This window comes from Colossoma macropomum, unplaced genomic scaffold (genome assembly GCF_904425465.1).
Source record: "Colossoma macropomum unplaced genomic scaffold, Colossoma_macropomum, whole genome shotgun sequence".
In the NCBI taxonomy this organism is placed as follows: domain Eukaryota; kingdom Metazoa; phylum Chordata; class Actinopteri; order Characiformes; family Serrasalmidae; genus Colossoma; species Colossoma macropomum.
The window spans coordinates 22,394,855-22,418,000 of record NW_023494794.1 but is presented as its reverse complement, the minus strand read 5'-3'; the positions used below and the strand labels follow the sequence as shown (position 1 = coordinate 22,418,000).

General features: G+C 37.8%; 1 protein-coding gene across 1 annotated transcript; it reads right to left on the bottom strand.

Moving 5' to 3' along the window:
* Positions 1-836: 836 nt before the first annotated feature.
* On the bottom strand, positions 837-22,421 carry rnf167 (ring finger protein 167). Its single transcript, XM_036580619.1, has 10 exons — positions 22,098-22,421; positions 12,196-12,317; positions 11,826-11,906; positions 11,350-11,490; positions 10,551-10,638; positions 9,762-9,852; positions 6,319-6,424; positions 4,430-4,523; positions 4,027-4,107; positions 837-3,396 (listed from the first exon to the last, which is right to left on the bottom strand). The coding sequence occupies exons 2-10, from the start codon at positions 12,298-12,300 to the stop codon at positions 2,936-2,938; spliced, it is 1,248 nt and encodes a 415-aa protein (XP_036436512.1). The 5' UTR covers positions 12,301-12,317; positions 22,098-22,421; the 3' UTR covers positions 837-2,935.
* Between the last annotated feature and the right edge of the window lie 725 nt (positions 22,422-23,146).

Here is a 23,146-nt window from a genome sequence, read left to right as displayed (position 1 = left end):
GACTGCTATTGAGCGCTGATTGGTTGGCATTCCTGCTACTGAGTGCTGATTGGTTAGCATTACTGCTACTAAGTGCTGATTGGTTAGCATTATTGCTATTGAGTGCTGATTGGATGGCATTTCTGCTACTAAGTGCTGATTGGATGGCATTACTGCTACCGAGTGCAGCTTGGATGGCATTACTGCTACTGAGTACTGATTGGTTGGCATTACTGCTACCGAGTGCAGCTTGGATGGCATTACTGCTACTGAGTACTGATTGGTTAGCATTACTGCTACTGAGGGCTCATTGGTTAGCACTACTGCTACTGAGTACTGATTGGTTAGCATTACTGCTACTGAGTGCTGATTGGTTGGCATAACTGCTACTCAGTGCTGACTGGTCGGCGAGCCAATCAGCGCACTGCCTGAGCAAAGGGTTGGCACTCACTGACATTATAAATATATGTAATATATGTAAGACTGTTAGAAAGTCCTATAAACTTTCTTGGAGTCCTTCAGCTGCGCCCTCTAGTGTCTGACCAACCCAGAAGATATTACTGAGTGGCAGTGCTCCTCATTAATACTCTTCTGCTTCATGGGGTGTTAAGATTGGTTTAGAAATTTCTCACACAGTGTATTTCCACCATAATCGGTCTCTCATGGTTGTCCCCAGACGTTCTTGTTACGGGACAAGGCAAGTCCTAGCTGGGGAGTGGAACTGGACACAGTCAAATTGTGGAAAAATTGGATTAAAAAATAATAAAATTAATATATATATATATATATATATATATAACAGTTGAGTCTAAAGAGTATGATCAGCACTCATAATAAAGACAGACTCAGTACAGTCAGTAGGTAAAATTCTCTTTATGGCACGAATGCAGAGATGATACAACTCTAGAGAAATCTTCAGTGTAGCACATTAGGAATGAGATTACACAGACACAGGTCTAACATATTAGAAAACTGAAAAAATGCAAAAACAAACATGAAAATCAAAAGTCATTGGTCCCAGTTCTGTGGTCAGGTGCCTTAACTGTAAACCTTCGATTATAGTGTTACTTAAATGTGCTTTAGACTTAAATTGAAGATAGAAAAAAAAAATACCTTCACCTGTCATTTGTCCTCTTAGCTCTGACTCCTATAAAGATATAGACATACTCAGTTTTACATGGAATTACATTACAGACACTGTTTCAATAAAGCTGCATGTATGTACATGTTCAAGTACCAAAACCACACGGTTTAAAGGGAGACCAGAGGATAATTTCCACATCAGGCACAAAGTTCACTCTTAAAAATAAAGGTTCCTAAATGGTTCTCAGCTGGGACATACGGTTCTAGGAAAAAAAAAAAAAAACTTAAATTAGTGTAGAACTTGTTCAGTATGTGGAGGTTCTCTAACTTTTAAATAATTTACAGAAATGATTGCTTGACCAATCCATGTCCAACAGCTAATTCCGATGAAAAATGCCACATTAGAAATGTTTTCAGGAGTCTGACGTGATTACATCTTGTGTAGTTCTACTTCAGGCAGTCGTCTAGCAGTACACATTTGAATTTTTCTGATTACATGTAATTTTTATATTTTTATTCACACTCAAATTTGGATTTTCAATAAATTTGGTAAAAATTTGGGCTTTTGTGTGACCAAAATATGATTTTATTTATATTTATTATAATTATATTATATTAGTATTTCAGATGCGGGCATTAAGGCTGAAGAATCATCCATTCTAAAGTTCTTTAGGGAAACTAAAAATGGTTCTTCTGTCTTATAAATAACCATTATTGGCACCTTTTCTTTTTAAGAGTCTTCATGAGATCTTATTCCTTGTTCGAAGGAGAGTAAAAGCTTAATATCATTATCATACGAGAGCAAAAGCTTGGAGCAGGAGAATAAACACAGGGTTTGTATACATTCATCTACAAAAACACAAATGGAAAAAAAGAAGAAAGCGTGTAGTCCCACATTTATTAACCTTTAGTGACTACGTGTCCCTATGAGCTTGTGTAACTCTCTAATCCACACTTAGGACTTTAGACCGCTTAAAGGGGGATTCCACCAAAGTTTCAAAATTTCTGCATAATTAAATAGTTAAGACAAAGTCATTCAGAGTGGTTTGGTGTGAAATGCTCCATTATAGAGAAACTGTTCACAGTGGTGGTGACAGGAACCAGACGTCCACCTCTAAAAGCTTTTAGGTTTTGGATAGTAAATAAAATGTCTATATTTGTGTTGTAGTCATGGCGACCCCTGGTTCCCATCACCACCACTGTAAAGAAATCTGAACCATTTCACACCAAACCACTCTGAAAGACACTGTTCACATCTCAAACATCTCTGAATTACTCAGAATTTTAGAGAAATCGATGGAATTCTCCTTTAAGGAAAGAACAAGTTAGCAAAAAAGAGACATAAGAGTGACCCTCAGCGGACTTACATATCTAATCTGTATATTTACTTTATCATTGCACACCTCGCATAAAAACAAACTGAAATTCATGTACAAACTGGCATCAGGTCCGTATTGCACTGCAACGCTGTGCTGTAGTGCGTTTCTTTCTCCCTATAAACACAGGCATCGCTCTCTAAACAAGAGCCTCTAAACGAAAACCACGCGGGTAACAGAAAAAAAACTACGGCTGTTATTTTCCATTAATCACAGCCTTCTCAATTCGCGGCAGCCTGCGCCAGTCAGGCATCTTTTACCTCAAGGGGGCGGCGGTTTATTTTATATTCTACAGGTCAGCACGGCTATAATTGTGTGTAGAAAACTGGGGCCACTAAAGTGCATCCACCCTTCAGGTTATTGTAACTTTGCTGTGGCTTTTTTTACGGCAAAACAGTCCCCAGATAATAAGAACACTGACCGTTTTTTTTTTTAAAAATGACCAAAAGAACAATCTGCTTGTTTTTTTAATCTCTCTTTCTACAGGGGAGCTGCTCTCAAACCCCGACGGCTCCGCGGCCGATAAGCTGCGCCGTATCATCATCTGAGGGGTGAACATTTTCGTCATCATCCTCCTCTGTGTCTTCTTCTGAACCCTCTATGGGAGAGTAATACCCTTCGTATCCCAGCAACGGTGAATCCCGGGTCAGGCACTGTGCGGAGGTTGTTACGGTGGTGACGGCCGGTATCGTGTCGACAGTGGAGTCATAGGTGGTGGCTGGGGGGCTCCCAGAGGATGGTGATGAGGGGTTGGAGGCGCGGAGCAAAGGAGTGCGCTCTGACTCCGCCCCTGCCGAAGCTCCGCCTTCGTCATTGTCACCTCTGTGGGACACGGCCTCTTCGTCTGAGTCGGAGGACTCGGAATATTCTGGGTTTGAACGGGTCACGCGCTGCTTGCAGACAGGACACGTTTTCTTGGTCTGCGTGAGCCAGGGGTCCACACACTTGCAGTGATAGGCTGAGGAGCGACAAAAGAAAAAAACGCCACAACAACTTAGGACTGCAAAGATTAGTCAAAAGGTGATTATGAATAACGGTAACTCATCTACAATGTTGATTAGCAAAAATGTTGACATTTATTTAAGAACAAAATCTCCCTATAATAGTCACAGGATTCTAGCAGTCATTCTGACAGACAGTAATACACTACATCTACCAACACAGACAGTAGTAAATGACACATAATTAAGCCTCAAAATACAGTAGTGTCTGTTTTCTTACAAAAGAAATGTAAGATCAACAGATATTTGTTTCTAATATGTTATCAGTCAATTTATTGTTTACTTTATTTCAGCTTGTGTTATGACGTAAATAATTGAGCCAAGTGAGTCGTGGCAGAATTATACATGATGCTACATATCCAGTTGCCTCTGTCATTTGATGCAGCACTTGATTCATGCTATTTAAAACTTATTTTTAAGGCAAGTTATTTTTCATTCATGAATTTAAAATGCAATTTTTAACTATTATTGCGACTGTGAGCTTCAGATTAAGAAAAGGCTAATTAAAATCAGGTGAGCCGATCAAGAAATTGAAATCAGCCTTATAAATTCATAATCAGTGCATCCCTACACACACGTTTATTTACCATGTGAACATGGCAGAACTCGCAGCTTGTCCCCCTCTTCATATTCATCCAGACAAATAGCACACACATCATATTCATCACCTGAGAGAGAAAGAGAAAGAGAGAGAGAGAGAGAGAGAGAGAGAGAGAGAGAAGAAAAGACACAAAAAGAAAGAATAATTCCAAGAATCTGTATCTATACCAGGGACTCTGTCGCCCCCTAGCTTCACTCCAAGTGTTATTCAGTGCTTACTTACACCTTAAGTTATTCATATTCGTGATACTGCACCAACTGATTGTACTAAAATGGCTAAATGCTGTTTTAACCTGCATTTCAAAAGTCAGCAAATTCACACTTACATGATATAACAGTGTAAACAGCGCACTCTGGTGCAGTGGGAATGCTAAGCCAGCTGTGTCTCACCTTTAGTGAACTTGTGGATAGGGATCTTTTTTAGCTGCTCTTTTGTCAGTCTGTTCTTTCTCAGCCTCTTCCTGTACTGTACACAGCGCACAACCTGCTCTCACACACACACACACACACACACACACACACACACTTTACTGACCAAATGTAACTGTGGTAATGTGTCAAAAGAGATAAGACAATCCTTTATTAGTCCCACAATAGGGGAAATTCACAGTGCTTCAGCAGCAAAGAGATAGCAGGGCTCTCAAGAAAAGTAACAAGAAAAGAATGAACAGACAAGGAAATTAACCTTGTTAATCACTTAACACATATATATATATATATATATATATATATATATATATATATATATATATATATATATATATATGAGAAGTATTATATATTCAATATTTATATGATCGTTATATATATACATATATATATAAATAAAATACATATATAAAAGTATAGTATATATATAAAATTCTACATCTAAAAATACAGTCATATGCAAAACAATAAAACATAAAATATGCCACAACTTTTGCACAGGCCACTTTTTTATTCTATTATGTTAAACTCATCAAAAAACAAAAGTAATTGCGCCTTAAAAAGTGCTAGAGTGTGTTCTCTGTAGAGGATTCACTTAGGTGTGTTCACTTAGAAGATGTAATGTGTCCAGGGGCGTCCACATTTTTCACACGACTGCTTATACTATGTAGGCATTAAACATCTGTTCATCAAGATCAAGAAGAACTCTGTCATCCCAACTAGTGATGTACACAATTAACTGAATAACTGCTTACCGTCAAATAAAAAGAATCAAAGAATTGTTTGACCAATGCTAACAAAAAAAAAAAAATCATTTCTGATGAACAACAGTTCAAAAAGGGAACACTTCTGAAACATGCAGCTAAAAACAGTGGCGTTCAGAATGACAACACAACCTGTTTCTGACAGCTATTTCCTCCTCGTTCTCCAACAGAATGGTGGTGTAAGGAAATGGCACACGAGTGAGAAGAATTACGGAGAAGGACACAGTGGATGCCGATTGCTTTCGAGAGCTATTAAAGTTCAACTAGTCAAAGCTGCTCTGGTCATGGCATTTATGGCCAGTAACGACTAGTAAACAATTTTAGACCCTTAGAATATAGAATGTTCAGTAGCCAATCATTATATATATATTTCAATAATCAACAACATTTTAGTTTTTGGTTACTTAATCACTAAAACAGTCTATATTTTAATATATAGTATAATTATAATTATAGCTCCTCAGTTTTTAACAATACCAGGTTTTTACGTATGGCATATTTTTGTATATGTGTGTGTGTGTATATATATATATATATACACACACACACACACACACACACACACACATATTTATGTATATATCTCAGCCAGGATGAGCTCAATGTAAGGCTGAAAAATTGATTGTTTTTATATTGAAATTATATTGCAGCCTGCAACTTTGTGTTGAGTAAGACCACACAGAGGCAACCCTACCTCCATGTGTTGTGACATCACAATCACAACTTACTGGCTTTCTGGCACACTACATTAAGGGGTCAGGCCTCAAGCCAGAAAAAGTGGATATTCAGGTCTTGGTAAACAAAAAAAAAAAAGGTCTGAATCGCAATTTATAGAAAGTAATCACAACTTAAATCACAATATTACTCAGAAAAATCGCAATTAGATATTTTCCCCAAATCGTTCAGCCCTAGCTCCATCAGAGCCACGTTATGTCTGGGTTTTATCAGTACTGTAACAAGAGCCTTGTAATACTTGTGAATACTTGTGAATACCGCTATACTTACATATTTGAGTCTTAGCATTACAGCCTCTTATAAGACCTGAACACTTTTCTTATTGTCCTATAATTTAAACAGTCCACTCACCAGTATGATAACCATGACAATGAAGATGAGGCCCACCACACCGGTGAAGGGGATGAGATAGTAGGTGAGTGGGAAGGAGAAATCCGGTTTCAGGATGACGTAGGCCCTGCAGAGAAAATACAGCACCATCAGAACCCACAGCAGGCGGTAGTCCAGAGACGTCATTATATCTGGCTCCATCAGCCCCACCAGCACCAAAGCCAAAAACATGCCGACAGAGCCAATCATTAGCCTTGCTGGCACTGCTGTCCTCCAATGAGAACACAGCAATAGGCAGTGTGAGGAAAAGTTTGTTTGGAGAAGAGGAGGTGCCTGTCTGAAGTCCTTGTGTGGAATGTACAGTAAATCAGGTTTCGTTACGACGTCATAAAGATCGCGTTCCTTAGGTTCCCACAGCAACCCTTTGATTATTCCAAAAAGGGCAGTTGTGATTGACATACGCCATCTTCACATTTCAGGAGGTGAAAACAGGCTACTTGGCACGGACAGGCTTTCAAAATATCTGTTTTTTATCCGTAACTTAAGTGACAAGTAGACAAAGAATCAAATTGGTAAAATTCTACACCAAATGTAGTTGATGAACCAAGACATGTTAGGTGTGTATAAAAAGCTCATGCTTCAAGATGGCCGCTAATACCGTTTAATAACGTAGTGCAGGCCATATTAATAGATAACAGTGTGTCATACAGTGTCAGAAACCACTTAAACAAGTCTATCAGAGATTACTGAACAACCGTTTGAGACAACTGTGTGATTGTTTAGGTATGCAGTTGGTACAATGTTAATTGGTGGGGTATACTGGGGATTTCCATTACTTTTTAGCTACATTAGCCTCATAGCTCCAGTGTAAAAGTGATTTAGCAAACACCAGACTACAGGCTGATTTGACTACACTTGGTGTAAGTGAAGGAAAAACTGGTTCCTTTTTCAATTTTAATTCATCACATAATCAAACATTAAAGGCTCTCATAAATCAGGAGAAACCTAAAACATTTCTGGTCTTAAACTGTAATGTTCTTCACTGTAAAAAAACATGAACACCACTACAACTTTTTGTTGCCTTTGTATTGTTGCTGTGTTGATGATAGCTCGCTACTCGTGACTACATTAAAAGGAATGTGGAAATCCCGGTAAAACAGTTTAAAAAAACAAAACAAACACTTGAAAATCTAGGGGGAAAAAAAAGTCAGTAAACTGTAAGAACAATTTGAAAATCTAGAGAAAAAAAAACAAAAACAAACAAACAAAAAAAAGAATTGAATATTTTAGGGAAACAAACTGTAAACAGTTAAAAAAAAAACCCTTGAAAATCTAGGGGAAAAAACAGTAAACAAACTTGAAAATCTAGGGGAAAAACAAACAGTAAACAGTAAAAAAAAAAACAAAAAACAAAAAAAAACTTGAAAATCTAGAGAAAAAAAAGGTCATCATATAATGGCAACCACAGTAAAAGGCACAACACAGCACTTTAGTAACATCCATCAGAGAACACATACTTCTCATTTTAGAGAGGAGAAAAATTCATTTTCACTGCATGTGAGAGGAAGTGCTGCTTCCTTTCTGCACCAGGCAAATTCGCTGGCTCATGACATCGTTCTGGGTGACGGAGTCAGGATGTGTTTTTGCATCTCTCTCTTTTGTGTGAATCTATATATGTCTATATAAACACATGCAGACACAATACAAAAATGGATAGTATGACTAGGGACGCATCGATACCATTTTTGTTCAGACAGAGTTGAATTATCAGCACATATTTTTTTAGTACTCGCTGATATTGACTCTGATACCATACTGAGTAATCCAACTAGAATTAGGTAGTTGTTGGAGTAAATAAGTGCAATGTACCTTAACAAATCATTAAAATCTAACTGATTTTAAATGACGTGCATTAGCTAGCTATGTTACCTTAGATTGAGTAGCACTGCAGTGGAGAAGAGCAGGTTTTGTTCCACATCAGCTGTAAGTAAGTGTGTTTCATAGTCATATCCAAGGCTAATCCGAGGAGCTCTCGTATGAAGTTTTACACCAAAATATTTTTGATTGGCTGGTTGAGCTGTAGCTAAATGTCCTCTAAAGCCAGACAGAGACTGTGTGGTTTCAGAAATCTTTTTTTTTTTTACATTTTAATAGACCATCATGTTCGGACAAAGTCTACGATTTAAATACTCACACTGTATGAAAATGCTCTGTCTGACTGACCTGCTATGTGAAGCTCAGCCCCTACAGACAGCTTCATCTATAAACTATTTCAATTCTGAAATATACAAGATAGGGAAAAAAGACCGTATTAACGTTTATACCTCGCTATTATATTCAGTCAAACAAACCAAAGTCAACGTATATGAATGTTGGAAGGAAATTTTTCACCTCCGTTTTGTTAGCCTACATGTCTCCACCTGTACTAGGGAAGTGTCTGTGGTTGTGTTTACGTGTGTTTAAAAACAAGCTAAACAGTTTATTCTTGGTAGGAATCTGACAAGACGGGATGTTTAAAGGGACTGACAGCTTTGTTAATGACCACCATGGAGTCAGAAACACTTCTCTGTGAGAGCAGACCCTCGGTCACTGCCAGTCGTTTGTTGGTTAGCACAGCAGCGTACACTCTGCTTATGTCACATGGTATCAGTGGATACTGGATGTTGGTATCGGTGAATGTTTATGAGTATGAGTTAATGAGCAGAGTATCGGACTGACACCTGATACCAGCATTGGTATTGATGCGTCCCTAATTATGACATAATGTATGAAATATGTATAAATAATTATGATTATAATAATTATAATCATGTTAAAAAATTATGCACAAACCGTTCATCACTCCTTCAAGCATGTTTGTTCAGGATCAGGTAAAAAACGATGTTCTCACGATAAAAAAATAAATAAATACATTCTAATGAAACTTATTATTAAGAGTTCAAGCACACAGTGCATAGAAGCCTACTGGAATTGTCAAGATTTTTCTATTTTCCTATTATTATTATCATTATTCTTTTTCTGCCCTAAAGCAATCTGGCCAGAGCAAATTGTAAGCCGTGGAGACATGAAACTTGGTCAATAGGCAGTAGTCGCTCCCACTACTCAGGTGCACGGCAGGAGCCCAACCGGCCTAAAGGGGGCACTGTTACACAGCCCAACATGTTTGGCCTTATAACTCCTAAAGGATATTTTCAGAGACAAAATGTATTTTTCTTTCGGGATAAATTTAAACAAATGAGACAAATGATTACTCAGAATTAATCATCTCTCTGTGCATAATGAGCCTGTAGTGAACCTAATAACATATTGTTATCACTTTTATATTTATTTATGGGCTATAAAATCCCATGCCCATGAAGTAGCACAACCTCCTTAAGCTTTTGTTTGTTATCTCAAACAAAGAACTAGGGATCTCTGTGGGAAGATTGCTGGCATCGTTTGCTGTTTCTGTGTTTGTATCTCACCCTTTCTCTGGTAGGATGAAGCTGCGGAGGATCTGGGAGGCATAATAGCTGGTGAACACAGACGGGATCTCAATCATATCTGCAATAGTCTCTGCAACACATGCACACACACAGGATCAGACAATTTCCACCTTATACACAGTCATGCTGACAGTTTTACCTACATTGTCTATCAATATATGGTGTTCTTAAAGGAATAATAATCTTTCTCTTAGTCTTGACCTCCCGAAGGCCAGCTGCTCTAACACTGCAACTTCTCCCCGGCTTCCAATATACATATTTTGAGTCATCTAAATTATTGACTGTTGTGATGGACCATACTAATAAAGACACGGCAGATTAGGTTGGACAATACCAGAGAGTCCCTTAAAAGGACCCATATCCTACATTCGTCTTGTATTTTTCCCCACTTAGGTCCACTTATGAAGTCCCTTAGATTAAACAAGCTGCTTTTGTTATGGTGTCTTAAAGACTCACATTTGCAAACAACCTCAGTTCTGATCGGCTACCTTGCCTAAAACAGAAACACTCCTAACTTCACTGTGAATAGGGGAGGCAAAATGTAGACTGTAGGCTGAATAGGTGGGAGTAATTGAGTTGGTTTTTGTGACATCACAAAACCAAATTAAAATTGAGCTGTTTTTGCAGCTTAGTGTCAATACAGGGACTGCATGGACTGTGGTGTAAATGAAACGTTCAAAGTTCAAAGAAACGAAAAAGTGAGCAAAATGTCATTTTTATTGACCCTTTAAACATTGATTGTTGGAGTATTTTGTTTGTGTGTCTCACCGTTGCTGTAGTTCATGTTCAGCAGTGTGTTGGAGTACATGTTGTGGATAATGGCAGCACTGTAACCAGCCTGCTGAGCATGCAGCACCTGCACGAGGATAAAAAGAGAAACGATACTCAGGCAAAAGAAAACAGGTCTCCAAAGAAATTGACAGAAATATATTCATGTCAGTCAGTGCTTCAGACTAGGGCTGCAGTTCTACTGTTTACTTCTACAACTGAAAGCCATCAGCTACACTTCTTGTAGTGTATTACAGTCTGTCAGAATGACTGTGTGGATCATATGAACATTATAGAGCACTTTTTAAATATAACAATAGAAGTCGTATCACCCTCTACACTTCCTGTAGTGTATTACAGTCTGTCAGAATGACTGTGTGGATCATATGAACATTATAGAGCACTTTTTAAATATAACAATAGAAGTCGTATCACCCTCTACACTTCCTGTAGTGTATTACAGTCTGTCAGAATGATGGTGTGGATCATATGAACATTACAGAGCACTTATGTAAACAATACAAATGTCCTTTCCCCCTCAAAGTTGATGATATTTAGTTGCTCCAAGCCTACTTTTGATGTTATTTTTTCTTTATTCAGACATAAGTACTGGTTGCACATTTTATTTTATAACAGTATTTTTTTTAAATAATAATTTTAGATAATTGCCAGACCTGGCCCTGTTTCACTCATCGATCATGATGTTCCATGTGTCATAAACTATATTGTATTGTGTTACATTTTTGTCAAACCTTGGAAGTTAGTATGAGTGGATCATATTTAATAATCTGGTGCTAACTTTGATGTCGAAGTTGCAGTCGTAGCGGCGGATCAGGACAACGTATTTGGTGGTGCTGTTTGGATCAGTGGGAGTCGGAGACGCTGGAGGAGGATCTATAGGAGCGCAGGCATTCAGTGGACGAGACTCAATCAGCAAACCCTGAGAGGGAGGGGGAGAGAGAGAGAGAGGCCTGTGAATCAGTTCTAAATAATAAATAATTTATTTAAATTTTGTTTTATTTTACTTTTCACAACAAAGGCAAAAATTTTCAGTAAAAGTAAATGTATGATTTAAACTGGCCCATACAGGGTTTGCAACAGTACTTTCCTTCAAGCATTGAACACATAAAGTAACAACAACACAAACAAAAAATGTTAGTAATTGCATAAATAAACAATAGTACGTTTTTCTTTTTCTGGGCAAAATTGAGGAGACATTATTTTAACTCTAGCAAAAATACAGCATCTCTGTCTTCCTCTTTTCCTTCTGTTTACCATCATTCCATCCTTAGGCAGCGGAGAGCCGAAGAGAGCGGGCAGATCCTCCAGCAGCATTGAAGTCATATTACTGTAGTACTGCAACAGGAAGGACACACAGACACAGAGCAGGTCAACCATCCACAACACTAACTCTTCACTACTGCTGGGTACACTGAGCATAAACGACAATGAACAATAATAACATTAATGATAATAATACGCTCATATGCAAACGTTTGAGTACACATCCTCTACAGAGGACACACTTCTGCATATTTTAGAGCACAAACACTGTTTATTTGTGGAATTTACACATATTAATAAACAAAATATGAATTAAGAAATAAAAACATAAATTGCAGCCTGTATAAATAAATAGACTCACAGCGAAGATGAAGGCCTGTCCAGGAGATGGTGCCAGGACGCAGCAGAGGGTAAATGTCACAATCCCCAGGGGAGCCCCCAAACATGAGAGACCTGGATACACCATCCTGATACACAGGAGGACTGACAGAGAGAGAGAGAGAGAGAGAGAGAGAGAGAGAGAGATTAATGTAAGGCAGAATTTTTCCTGGTTCTGAAATATCAGCCAGTTTTTTTGCTTCTTGTGACGCAGCAACCACGTTTGCATGAACAGGGAAGCTAATCTGTCTAGTTACATTTTAATCCCTATGGAGGAAAACAAAGAACACAGATGAGGCTCTTTAGTGGGAGGAGTTACAGAGACTCCAAACTAAATAAACATGCTCACTTCCCTCACAGGTGGATGATCCAAACTCCAAGACACCACAGTATGGCCTCTCCATCACATGGCTTTGTTATCTACAGCTATGTTTATACATTGTGGGGGATACTGATCTATCAGAGGCTGCTGGACTATTAGAACCCTGAACCACAGATAAGAAACTACTTTATCTTGGGGCTCATTTTGTTCTTCAGTGGCTGTGAAGTAGCTGAGACACTAACAAGGGGCAAAGTATGATTACAAAAACATGACACCACAAGAGTTTTCCTGCTCAAATATATTGGATTGTCCTTGTGATCGATTATGTTTAGCTGAATCAGGTGTGGATGATTACAGGAATCACTGAACTGAAATAGGGGCCAGCCTACATGAACATTGTCAAAAACCCTAAAAATGGTTCTTCTATTGTACAAATGTTCGATATCGTAGCAACAGCATAACCATTTTTGGTGCAATATATAACCATTCTTTGAGTGTTTATGGTCACAAATAGAATCAATGGTCCACTGTCAGCTGACAGTACGGGACTTAAGTGCCCTTGAGCAAGGCAACTAACCCCCAACTGCTCCCTGGGAGTCGTGGATAGGGCTGCCCACCGCTTTGGGCAAGTCTGCTCACTGCCCCCTAGTGTGTGTGTGTGTGTTCACTAGTGTGCATGTATGTGGGTGTTTCACTGCACAGATGGGTTAAATGCGAAGGTCTAATTCCAATGTGTTCAAACACAGTTTGCTAAAGGTTCACTCATCCATTCATTCATTCAAATGTGTTCTTGAGAAAAGTCCTAAAAAAAAAAAGTCTGTGTCAGATTCTATGTCGTGTTCTCAAACTGCAGAACAGTTCTCACCTTTGTGCTTTTAAACGTGTGTAGATTCTGTTCTTACCTAAGAACAAATCCCAAATAAGAAAACATTTGTGAATGTCAGAATCTTCATCAAAACTGCACTTTTAAGAAGTGGCTTATAAGAAGAAATTTCTTCTTAAGTAAAGACAATGAGCCTCATTCTCCAACCATTCTCAAGAACCCTTAAAGAACATTTGTATATGAGTGTATATATAATTTTATATGGTAAAAAAAAAAAATTAATTTATAACCAACCATCACTAGTTAACAGTTAATTGTTCACCACCAAAACTGAAATCAGACCCATCAAAATATCAACTGTACAACAGAAACTCACAGATCTAAAAGCTGACTAGCTGAGCTGCATTCAAAGCCATTGTTAAATGCTTGATATATGCACACACATCAGCTGCATTCTGTATTATGTGCCAAGACCAGGGCAGATCACTAATTATGAAAGCGCCACATTTAAACTCACTGAGCTCTTCAGTATGACCCATTCTACTGTTAGCGTCGGTCTATAAAGAGCGTATGATTTTTTACATCTGTTAGCAATGAGTGTGAAAATGCCTGAACTTGGTAATTAGGAGGGGTGTCCATATACTTCTGCCATATTGTGTATAACTGCCAGTTTGATATGAACTAATTATAAATAAAAAAACTTTTCACCTTTATGAGCCAAATTTCTGCTGACGCTCATAAATTCATGTAACGTTACCTATTAAATGTTCAGAAATATCAGAAAAGCTTCTAATTGTGAGTTTTTCCTCACTTATTATATGACATCTTGAGTTCTGGTCACATGGGACTAGAGATGCAGAGAACATAGATACTTTAATACTTTTTTAACACTGTAATTTGAAAACATAAATCAATATACTTACTTTCAACATTTTTGTGTATTGCTAAAGAAAGAAAAAACGACACGTTAATTAACCCTCTGGGGTCTGAGGGCATTTTCTTGATTCATATATTCTTAAACTCGCCTTTAAAAGCCCTTGCATTCAACATGATACCCATGTTATGTAACAAAATGTTCAGAACAAACTCGACTCTCTCTATAACGAGGCCCCATTTGAACTGGGGCACTGTGTAAAGAGATAATCGACTCTACAGCTGAAAAGTTTTGAAAATTCTTAATGTCTTTTGTGAAAACACAGCTTTACTCATGTCCTTAGTGATTTACTGAGCATCCATTGGTCAGTTTCACACAAAATGTAGACGGACACAGAAATCCAACAGTTCCACACGGTGAGAGGCAGATGACGTGTATCTCAGCCCCTCTTCACAGGCTTCTAACTCCGGGTGTGAGTCAAGTATGATCTCATGATAAGACGGAATGTACAGGGCGACTCAACAGATACAGGTAATGTTTGAACCGTATTTCTGTGCTGGATTATCACAAAGATATTAACAGAAACATCGAGAAACATCTAATTTCACGTTCGTTGACCCCAGAGGGTTAAGCTGTAAAAATGTAAACATTTTTCTGTTTCAATCCAGTAAACATTTGGTTTTCAGACAGTAACGAGTGTTTTTATTTTATTTTTTTGCCAAACAATTGTTTAGTATTGTGATCCTACACTTAGTACTGAAATCAAAACTGTGGTATTGTGATACCCCTACATGAGTTTACTATGAATTGCAAAGCAAAATGAAAAAAATTATTTTATCATATTAAACAGAGTTTTGGGACATGAATGGGTAAATGTCAACTGATTTTATTGACAAAGCAATGTACCAGTCTAGCCCTGACCCTAAGCAACTACAAATGCTTGAAATAACCTGAACCATTTTAAAACAAAACAGCCACCATTTTCTAGCACAAGCCCCAAGATTTACATTCAGGAAGCTCTGACAAAGAGGTATTTGCATGTTTGCACAGAGTGTATGCACGTCAGATGGCTAAATACTGTATCTTATTGTTTTTAAGCGCTGTAAACAATACAGGAAGGGCTGGACGCCAGCTAATGCAACAACCATTGGGACCAAGCCTCAGCTAGGTCAGTCTTCGGGAGGTAACTCTGGGCTCTGTTCCCTCAAACCAGTCCAGCAGGAAGGACTCTGTTACGACAGCCAACCACAGAAACTGCCAACGACAGACACACAGATAAACACAGAGAGAAACACAAAGCAGATAACAGATTCAAGGACAGAAAGGAAAGTAAAGGCTATTATTAGGTATTAGAATTAATTAGATATTAAAGGCCAAAAATGATAAGATATGAATTAGAACTGTCCCCATTAATCAGTTAAAAAAGATTAGCTTGAACCTTTTCTATGAATCGGCAGCAACTAGTCTTAAATTCTCCTACATTACACAAAAAAAGATGGTTCTTCAAGGGTTCTTTAGTAAAGAAAAAAGGTTCTCTATAGAACCATCAACACTCCAAGAACCCTTTGCATGACAAAAGGTTCTTTACATTTTTTGTGTAGTGCCTTTACATCATGAATGGGTTCTTCAGATTGATAGAGAGTGCAGCAGATAGTTCTGTACAGAGCATTTTTGAAAAGGGTTCTATATAGCACCCCAAAGTGTTCTTTTACAGTTACAATGTCAAGCTTGTAACAATGGAAGAACCCTTTTTGGTGCTAACAGATTCCTTTTAAAAATGGTTCCATTTAGAACCATTTACCACACATTCTCCACCAATCTGAAGAACAATTAATGTCACAAGGAACCATCTAATCATGCAAAGGGTTCTCTGATTGTTCACGGTTCAAACACAAACCATTAGAAGCCTAATGAGTACCTCTCTGTGCTGGCACTGAACCCCGCTCTCCCTCGCTGGGGACGAATAACTGTTCAGCTAAAGATGAATTACTTTATTGTCATTGCAATAGAGTTTCATTGAGTACAATGAAACAGGGCAGCGATCCTAACAGTACATTAACAAAAATACATTAAACTAGGAATAAAACAGAAATATAAGCTGAAATACATGCAAAACATTAAAAGGAAAGACTATATAATTCAAAATTATAAAAAAGAAAACTAAAAAGGGCAAATATAGAAGAATATAGCAGCTATGGTATTGCACATGGTGGTATTGCATGCTGTGGACAGCAGTAATTCTATTTACAAATAATGCAGTTTAATAAATAAATATAAAAGTTCCAATGAATGTAAACATCTTAATATTTAATATTCCTTGAATATGTTTTGATAGAGAATTATCTGTAGTTGGTAGATTTTTGAAAAGGGTTCTATATAGCACCAAAAAGGGTTCTACTGTTACAAGCTTGACATCGTACCAATAGAAGAACTCTTTTGCATACTATATAGAACCCTTTTCAAAAAGGTTTCTATACAGAATCATTTACAGCCCTTTCATGATGCAAAGAACCCTTCAATCATGCAAAGGAGTCCTTTGAGTGTTTATGATTCTTAATAGTATAATTTTACTAAATAAACCTTAAAGAACCATCTTTTTTAAGAGTGTAGGAGAATATAGGACTAGCCGCTGCTGATTCATAGGAAAGGTTCAAGTTCATCTTTTTTTATTTTTGTTTTAACAGACTGATGGAGAATGTTCTGTAGATGGTTCTATACAGAACCTTTTTGAAAAGTGTTCTTTTTATAGACCTTGAATATGTCTTGGATGGTGCAGGTACGCACTTAATTCCAAAACACCCATGCACAGAAACTCAAGTCTGTAAGAAAGTCTGTAAAAACACTTTCGGACAGTTTCTACTGTCACAACAATCATATTTAAAAACTAAGCAAAAATAAATAAACGCATAAAAAAAGGTATTCATTTTTGTGTGCCTATGTAAAAAACAAATATATATTTCAGAGGTGGGCAATACCACAAAAACAAAATTTTGATACTTCGTATATTCATGATATACGACATTACGATATTTATTTTTTTCAGACATCTGATCAGTTTGACCAGAACCATTAGTGCCAAATTTTAAAACATATCAAAACCTGTAAAAATAATAATTATTTTTGATCATTATCATTTCATTTGATATCATTTGACGACTGAAATCATCTGATGATTCAATATCTGGCATCCTGTGTTGCACTAAACAGGACTAATTTTGCTCTCTGTATAATGAAGCATGCAGTTGGTCAGTGTTCATTCAGTTGCGATAACCACAGTATGTTCAGACAAGCATGTTGTCTTGCAAAGTAACATAATTTATCACGATAATGATATATATTGTCATACTGCCCAGTCTTAATATATTCATTTGTTTCTTTGGCCCTTATAAAAAACCTGTTGAGGTAATGTTGACTGTTTCTCAGCCTCTCAGTGCACAAAAAATCTGTTGCAGTTCTGATGCAAGTAGCTGTTTTTCATTTCTTTTGAACAATAGTAAATGACGCTTTTGTAATGTTATTTTTTTGTAATATTATTTTCTTAGGAGAGGTTAGTTACATTTATGTTTACCCATAACATCTGTACTTGCATTACATCCAGTCAGAGGCACACTATTATTAACAATTTATCACTTTTCATATCGTCTATGAGTGCGTTTACATGCACTTAATAACCTGATAACTACAGAAAATCAGACGTTTATAGGCTCTTAAGTAATCAGATAATGGGGAAACTACAAGTCTACATAAGTCAGGCAGTAATCGGATTTCTGCATTGCAAACAGCCAATAAACTCACAGAAGAAGACGTGACGTAAACGTAACGTAAAAAACTCAAACTTCATGCCGCGGCTTTTTTTTACAAAACATTGTGCTGCTTTACCTGAAAAATATGAACCTACATCATCTAGAACATGAAAAATATTGAAATCCTTCATTTTGTGTTTGGTTTCAGGGCCGCTCCAAAACTGTTTCGCTGCTTTCTCCTGGCATCGCTGCTTGCTTATATCTGGTACTGCCATCTGTTCTTGCACATGCACAGACTGAGAAATGTGAAAGAAATCAGAGTGAGTTTACATGCACTGAGAAATCTGATTATTGAGTTAAAGTCCAGCTCTTTTTATCAGACTTTTTAATCAAATTTCTCGATCAGAGAATGGTATTACATGACCATTTGAATAACCAGATAACTGCAGAAATCCAATTATGATTGGATTATTGAGTGCATGTAAACTCACTCATTGTGATATCTGGGCAGGCTTTACTGAACATTGCAATTTATGTTCATACTTAAAGGATTTTTTGTTCGTATTATAATCCCTAGTTTAACTATTTGTAATACAGTATTCTGGAATATCTGAAAGTCTATGTTTGTTTTAGTTCAAGTAATTCTATATTTACAGTTTGGCCTTTGTCTTACAGAACAGATGTCGCAAGCTGGACGTTACCTCCTACATACTGACAGCTCACAGTCACCCATGTGACAAACAAAGAGCCTCAAGATTTGCATCTGATGAGCTCAGTTCCTTTAGTGGTAAAGCAACTGTTGTCCAAAGATCAAAACTTACCCTCACTGTTTCACCTCAAATACAATCAATGAGCCTAAAGTTATTTCCATTCATAAAAGACCAGCTCCCCTCGCTGAATGAGGAGACGTTCAGTTGGGCAAAGAACCCTTTAATCATGCAAATGGTTATTTCATTTTCAAAGTTCTTTACAGAACCATTTTCTTTACTCAAGAACTCTTGAGGAATAAGTGAGGTATATATTTTATACCTTGTTAGCCACATTAGCCTCGTAGGTCCAGGGCTGAATCTAAAGAAGCAAAATTCAGATAACAAACATATTTGAATGTTTACCTGCATTTGGAGCACAGAGGGAAAAATGTGTATTTTTTTGCTGTACTATTGCTTTAAGATATCTCTCAAAAATGCTTTGTGGCTCATTTCCTGTTGTTCGGTGCAGTAAAGCAAACAGCAATTATCTCACTGCCCTTGACAAAATATGAGCCACTCCCACAGTCACACCAGGGCTTTGGAATATCACAATACCATCAGAGTTAACTCTTAAAAATAAAGGCTCCATTCCAATTAAGAACCGCTACTGGTTTCTCAAAGAATCAAATGACGGACCTAGCATGGTTCAAGTGGATTTGTGGATCTTGTACAGTTTTACAGAATTATGTCTGTAAACAAGATGTACAAGAACCTTTTTTAAAGTTTGAAGCACCTCCATATAATGTAATGGTTCAATTACAATAGTCATCTTCTGAGCCTGTAGCGCAGTGCTATGTGGGAGCTGTTGGCCCATTATAAAGACATCGACCAAGAGACTAGCACCTGCTTCCTGAGTCATAAGACTTTAGAGAAATGAAACAGTGCTGAGTGATTCAGCAAACCGTCAGAGAAGCTCCTGCTCATCCAGAGTCCAGTCATCCTTCAGTATTTAAAAGACCAAGTCCAAAACTGGACGGCTCAAAGCAATGGAACAATAATGCTCATCTGAGACCAGCTTCTGCATTTATGTCTAGATCGACATGAGCAGAGTCACAGAGAAGCTTCACATTAAGAAGGAACTTCTAAAGGAACTTCTTTTCACTTCCTTCAGATACTTACCAGGAATGTATTTTAAGACTTAGATACCACAGCATTTTAATAAGATTTATTTTCTTCTGTTCATTTTATTATTATTGTTTCGGATCACTGTGTTTTACATGCATGGTGTATGCAGGGTCACCCAACCCAAACACACATAACACATTCAAAGACCACTGATATTTGCCCACGATCAAAGAATTCTTCCGTGATTTGTAATTTCTACAATGTACCCTTCCCTAGGGCTGGGTGTACACTGCACGATTTCTAAAATCTTAGCAGATTTCTAAACCCGAGAGCATTACAAACTTAGGCCCAATCCCATTTCTCCCGTCGCCCCTACCACTTAGCCTCCATGTCTCAAACACAAGGCCTTCAGGCTAGATCAGGCCCACGACGCAATCCTACCCGGCCCGCAAAAATATTTTACTTTGCTATTAATATTAGCTCTTTTCACAATGCGCTGCATTATAGTACCCAGCATACACTGCAACGTAATGTGAGCTCTGACTAAAAATGAAATAAAAACATCTTTATTCTCCAGCCTACAGACTTGTTGAGATCTTTTAATATGGCCCTTTTAGTGATTGAGTTTGACACCCCTGACTTAGTGAAGTGTTAGGGCTACATGACCCTCCAAACGAAGGTTTTTCAGAGGCACACTCCAAATGGAGTGTTGAGGAAAAAAATAAAAACCGGCAAGATGGCTGTGTAAGCGACCAAAGAAACCCACAAATGTAAGTATTTTCTCTGTTAAAAAAAAATACTATAACCATTCTTTTATCTTAGTTTAATGTGCTTTCAGTGTATTATGGTCCTTTTCTTCATAAGCACAAAGAAATTCCTTAACAGTATACCGATGTCTCAGTAGCTAGCTAGCTAAATTTCCCGCTCCACCTTAAAAAGTCCAGTATAAAGTCTTTGAACTAAAAAATGAACGCAACTACATAATGGAGCCATTCCTTCTTCCTCTTCAGCTTAAGAGTTGTAAAGGTTTTGCCACGTTGAAAGTCTCATCAGCGTTTTTCATTCATAAAAAGATGGATTCAGCGAGAAAGCACTTTACAAAGTGTCTGCGTAACTGAGATAAATGCAAGCGTGAAGTTTCACACCACACATCGAAGCATAGAGCACTTATGCATATAAAAAGGGAAAGATAAGAAAAATATCATTCTTCATATTCTCTGTCACTATTTGCCTTCTATTACCATTTTCCCCTATATATGATCACGTGAACAGCGTACTGAGCTGTACATGAAAAACTTGCTAGGTAAACAGAGTTATTACAATAAATACAGCTCCACATGTACAATCAGCTCTCCTCTGGGATTTTTCCCTTAAACGACAGCCTTTTTCATCCACATACACAGAAAACCTACAGTGCTCTGGAGGCCGTCCAACAGATGAGATTAGTTTCTGCCTTTTGTGGATTCGGCGGCCCTGGGCTAACAGTCAGTGCGGTTCAGCCATGTGATGTTTTTTAATCAAAGTGTCTTCTGAGGTTGCGAAAGAAAAGAAAAGGAAAGAAAACAGACCCTTCCTGTATGGAAATCACCGAAAAAGAGGGAGCATCCTACAATCTCAACTACTCCCAGGCAAGCTGAAGGAGCTTGGTTCAACCTACAGTTAGGAAATACAAATGTACAGAAATCTCTTGCTTCTTGTAGGCGACATTTCATTAAATCCAACACAGGCAGCTCACAAAACAACCCAAAAGAGACCAAATCTCATGCTTCAAAATGTGACTGCATTGGGAAAGTGGGGATTTCTGCTTGTTGTGTAACAGCAATCCCAACTGCTGAACGACTTAGCCTACATTTTCAGCACTGGAACTTACATGAATATATACAATATTACACAATTGAACACACCCTAAACAGCCACCTTAAAAGTGAGTCACCTTAAAGTGTTTGTCCCACATTTTAAGTTAACTTACCTGAAATATCTCAGATAACCCGGAGCTGAAGCCAGCTACTCATTCCAATTTCCCGTTCTACCTTAAAAGGTGCTGCAGTTACAATTATAGGAGTTGTGTACACGTAACTGCTGCACCATTTAAGGTGGAACGGGAAACTTCGAACAAGAAGCTGACGATTAAGAAGCTTTAGGTAACTTGGTTAACTAACTAGTTACTGTTTTGACAATAGTAAAGCACCACTACACCACCAAAACAGCAGTGTAACATTCAAAAGGCACTTAAGATCACTAAATTTCTTTCATAGCACCAAAAGAGACATTTACAAGCATAGTTTCTGTTAGTTTGTGAGTGTACTTACGGTTCAAATGTTCAGTTAACGTTTATGCAGATTTGTAGTCAGGTTAGCAACCGAGCCGCTAAACCTTCTCGCCCAAAAAGCCCAAAAAGCCCAAAAAGCCCAAAAGGACAAAACCAATGTCGTTTATTCCTCACGGGAGCGTTTCAACACAAGCGACAACGATTTCTTTCCGAACGTACTGACTCCAAACACCGCAGGTTATGTGCATGTCATGGCTCGTTAGTCAGAGAAAGCGACGTTTTCTGGCTCCTTCTTCTTGCTCAGCCGTGTTTACGCTTCCAAAACAAGGCCGAGTGAAAGCAAAGCAATGGATACGCTGTTCTCGCGAGAGTTGTGTGTACGCTGAACAGGCAGTTCTCGCGATATTTCGCGGATCATAACTATGGATATGAGGTCCTGGAACTTCAATTCTCATCTTTTGGCTTAAGTTATCTGGCTAACTGAGAAATCATGCTTTGTAAAACACCGTCAGATTTAGACTACCTTTCTAACTGAGTTGTATACTGATTATTTCATGTTTTCTTCTTCTTTTAAGATAACTTTCAAATAGCATGGTGTTTGGCTAGTCAGTGTTATCTGCTACTAGAGTTGGGCGATATGGCAAAAAAAGTAATGTTGCAATACTTCAAGAAGTTTTTACGATACATTATATATCACGATATAGATTTCTGATATCTGATGAGTTGGAAAAGTCCTAGCTGTGCTGCATTTAAAAAATAGCTTAAAAAACTATGAACACAATGATTAGTATTCAACGTCCAAATTACTTACTGCACTGCACTAAACTCAATTAAACAGGACTAATGAACTACACTCTCTTTGTAAGCAAACAGCCCTGTGATGGACTGGCGACCTGTCCAGGGTGTTTCCTGCATTCTGCCCAGTGACTGCTGGGATAGGCTCCAGCACCCTTGCGACCCAGGAGGATAAGCGGCTTAGATAATGTGAGTGTGTGTATAAGCAAACATGCACTTGGAAAGTGTTTTTTCAGTACTGATTATATCCACAATATGATCAGAAAAGCATACTGTGACATGTTGTGAGGTAAT

Bases quoted from the DNA above. Each gene is read 5' to 3' on its own strand.
- rnf167 (XM_036580619.1), bottom strand. From the start codon at position 12,300: ATGGTGTATCCAGGTCTCTCATGTTTGGGGGCTCCCCTGGGGATTGTG. The intron at 11,907-12,195 runs GTGAGTCTATTT...TTCCTGTTGCAG, and splicing joins GACAGGCCTTCATCTTCGCT to TACTACAGTAATATGACTTC. The intron at 10,639-11,349 runs GTTAGCACCAGA...ATCCTCGTGCAG, and splicing joins ACTGCAACTTCGACATCAAA to GTGCTGCATGCTCAGCAGGC.